At 41.4% G+C, this 1376-nt stretch overlaps 1 protein-coding gene across 7 annotated transcripts in view; it reads left to right on the forward strand.

Moving 5' to 3' along the window:
* The window catches only part of CELF1 (CUGBP, Elav-like family member 1), a 75390-nt gene that overhangs the window by 59234 nt on the left and 14780 nt on the right, over positions 1-1376 (forward strand). For all 7 annotated transcript variants that reach the window (XM_019519225.1, XM_019519226.1, XM_019519229.1 and 4 more), the window contains one exon: positions 853-1021. In XM_019519225.1, coding sequence (XP_019374770.1) covers positions 853-980 — 128 coding nt within the window. In that variant the 3' untranslated portion in view covers positions 981-1021. The remainder of the gene's footprint in view (positions 1-852; positions 1022-1376) is intronic.

The raw sequence follows: 1376 nt of genomic DNA on the forward strand, positions 1-1376 counted from the left end.
AGGCCAAATAGTTGGGGGGGGGGGGAATCAGTCATATGGATTTGTGTAAATACAGTATTAAGAGACCTGTTTAAAACATGTTAGCAGTTTTTGTTATCCAGTGGACATGTGGGTGGTTAAATCCTTCTAAATATAATATTTTACGCTGTCAAAAGAGCTAGCTGACTTCACATTCTTCCTGTCTAGCTTTAGAATCAGTAGTAAATGCCTCCTTTTCTTTCCTACTCTTGTCTTATTCAGATAGTTTCACCAGTCTAATCTTTGTTATCTAGCTGTAGCTCTTCAGTCTTCATAATTATTTGTGACATGCAACACCATTTCTCTTCCTTTTTATGTCTTCTATACTGACATTCCATTTCCAAGAATCACAACCTAGGCTTAGTTATGCCCAGTAGGTAAGTAATCTTTCTCATAGCTGGGAATAATATCTGTAACTTCCATGCTAATGTTTCCAATCATTTATAACTTTCCTAAAGTTTCATCTTTGGACTGAAGCTGTCCAGGTTTGAGCTTCTGTCAGTGTTGAGTTTTCTTAAAGCATGAGCAACAAATTATTCGATTATTTGAGTCCAAAAAGACTGGGGAAAAATACTTTCTCTGATGTTTAAAAAAAATATGTTGCCTTACCATCTCCAGTGCCAAAGTAGCTTGGGCAGAAAGTGACAATTTGGCAAAGAACCTTTATAAAGACAGGTGCCTGTGAGTGATCTAGTGAAGTTGCAAGCTTTTGAAAATGTGATTCCATGTAAGACAGTTTGCCTTGAGATGACCTGCACGTCCAGTTAAGAGCCTTTTCCACTGCTTTCTGGGGATTTTGTACATGTTGTAATGCTGTATTTTCTTCTTCCCCAGGTTTTGTAAGTTATGACAATCCTGTCTCTGCGCAGGCTGCCATCCAGTCAATGAACGGCTTTCAGATTGGCATGAAACGTCTGAAAGTGCAGCTCAAGCGCTCTAAGAATGATAGCAAGCCATACTGAGCGCCCCTCCCCTCTGGGACTGGAGTGAGAAGGATCTTTTGGTAAGTTGGGGAGGAGCGCACTTAATGATTCGAAGCCCTAAGGCTGTGTTTTTACAGTCCTGGAAGCTGACCCATGTCATTCTAACTGGCACATCTTCCCCTGAAGACTCGGCTGCAGCCTCTGCGGGAAATTCTGCTTTGGATGGAGGACAAGTTTGTGCTTTTGTTTCCAGTGTTTTACTTTGGAGTTTAGGTGCCATATCGCTGAGGTTTTTTTATTTTTTCTCCCTTCTTTGAAGTTTGCTGTGTTTGTAATCACTAGTGTGTGTTGAGAAGGACCAATGCCAGCTACCTTGGGGATGGGAGAAGGAGCATAGAAGGGGCAACACAACTAACACCAGACAGCACTGAGGAC

This window comes from Gavialis gangeticus, unplaced genomic scaffold (genome assembly GCF_001723915.1).
Source record: "Gavialis gangeticus isolate Ggan-Ray unplaced genomic scaffold, GavGan_comp1, whole genome shotgun sequence".
NCBI classification, from domain to species: Eukaryota; Metazoa; Chordata; order Crocodylia; family Gavialidae; genus Gavialis; species Gavialis gangeticus.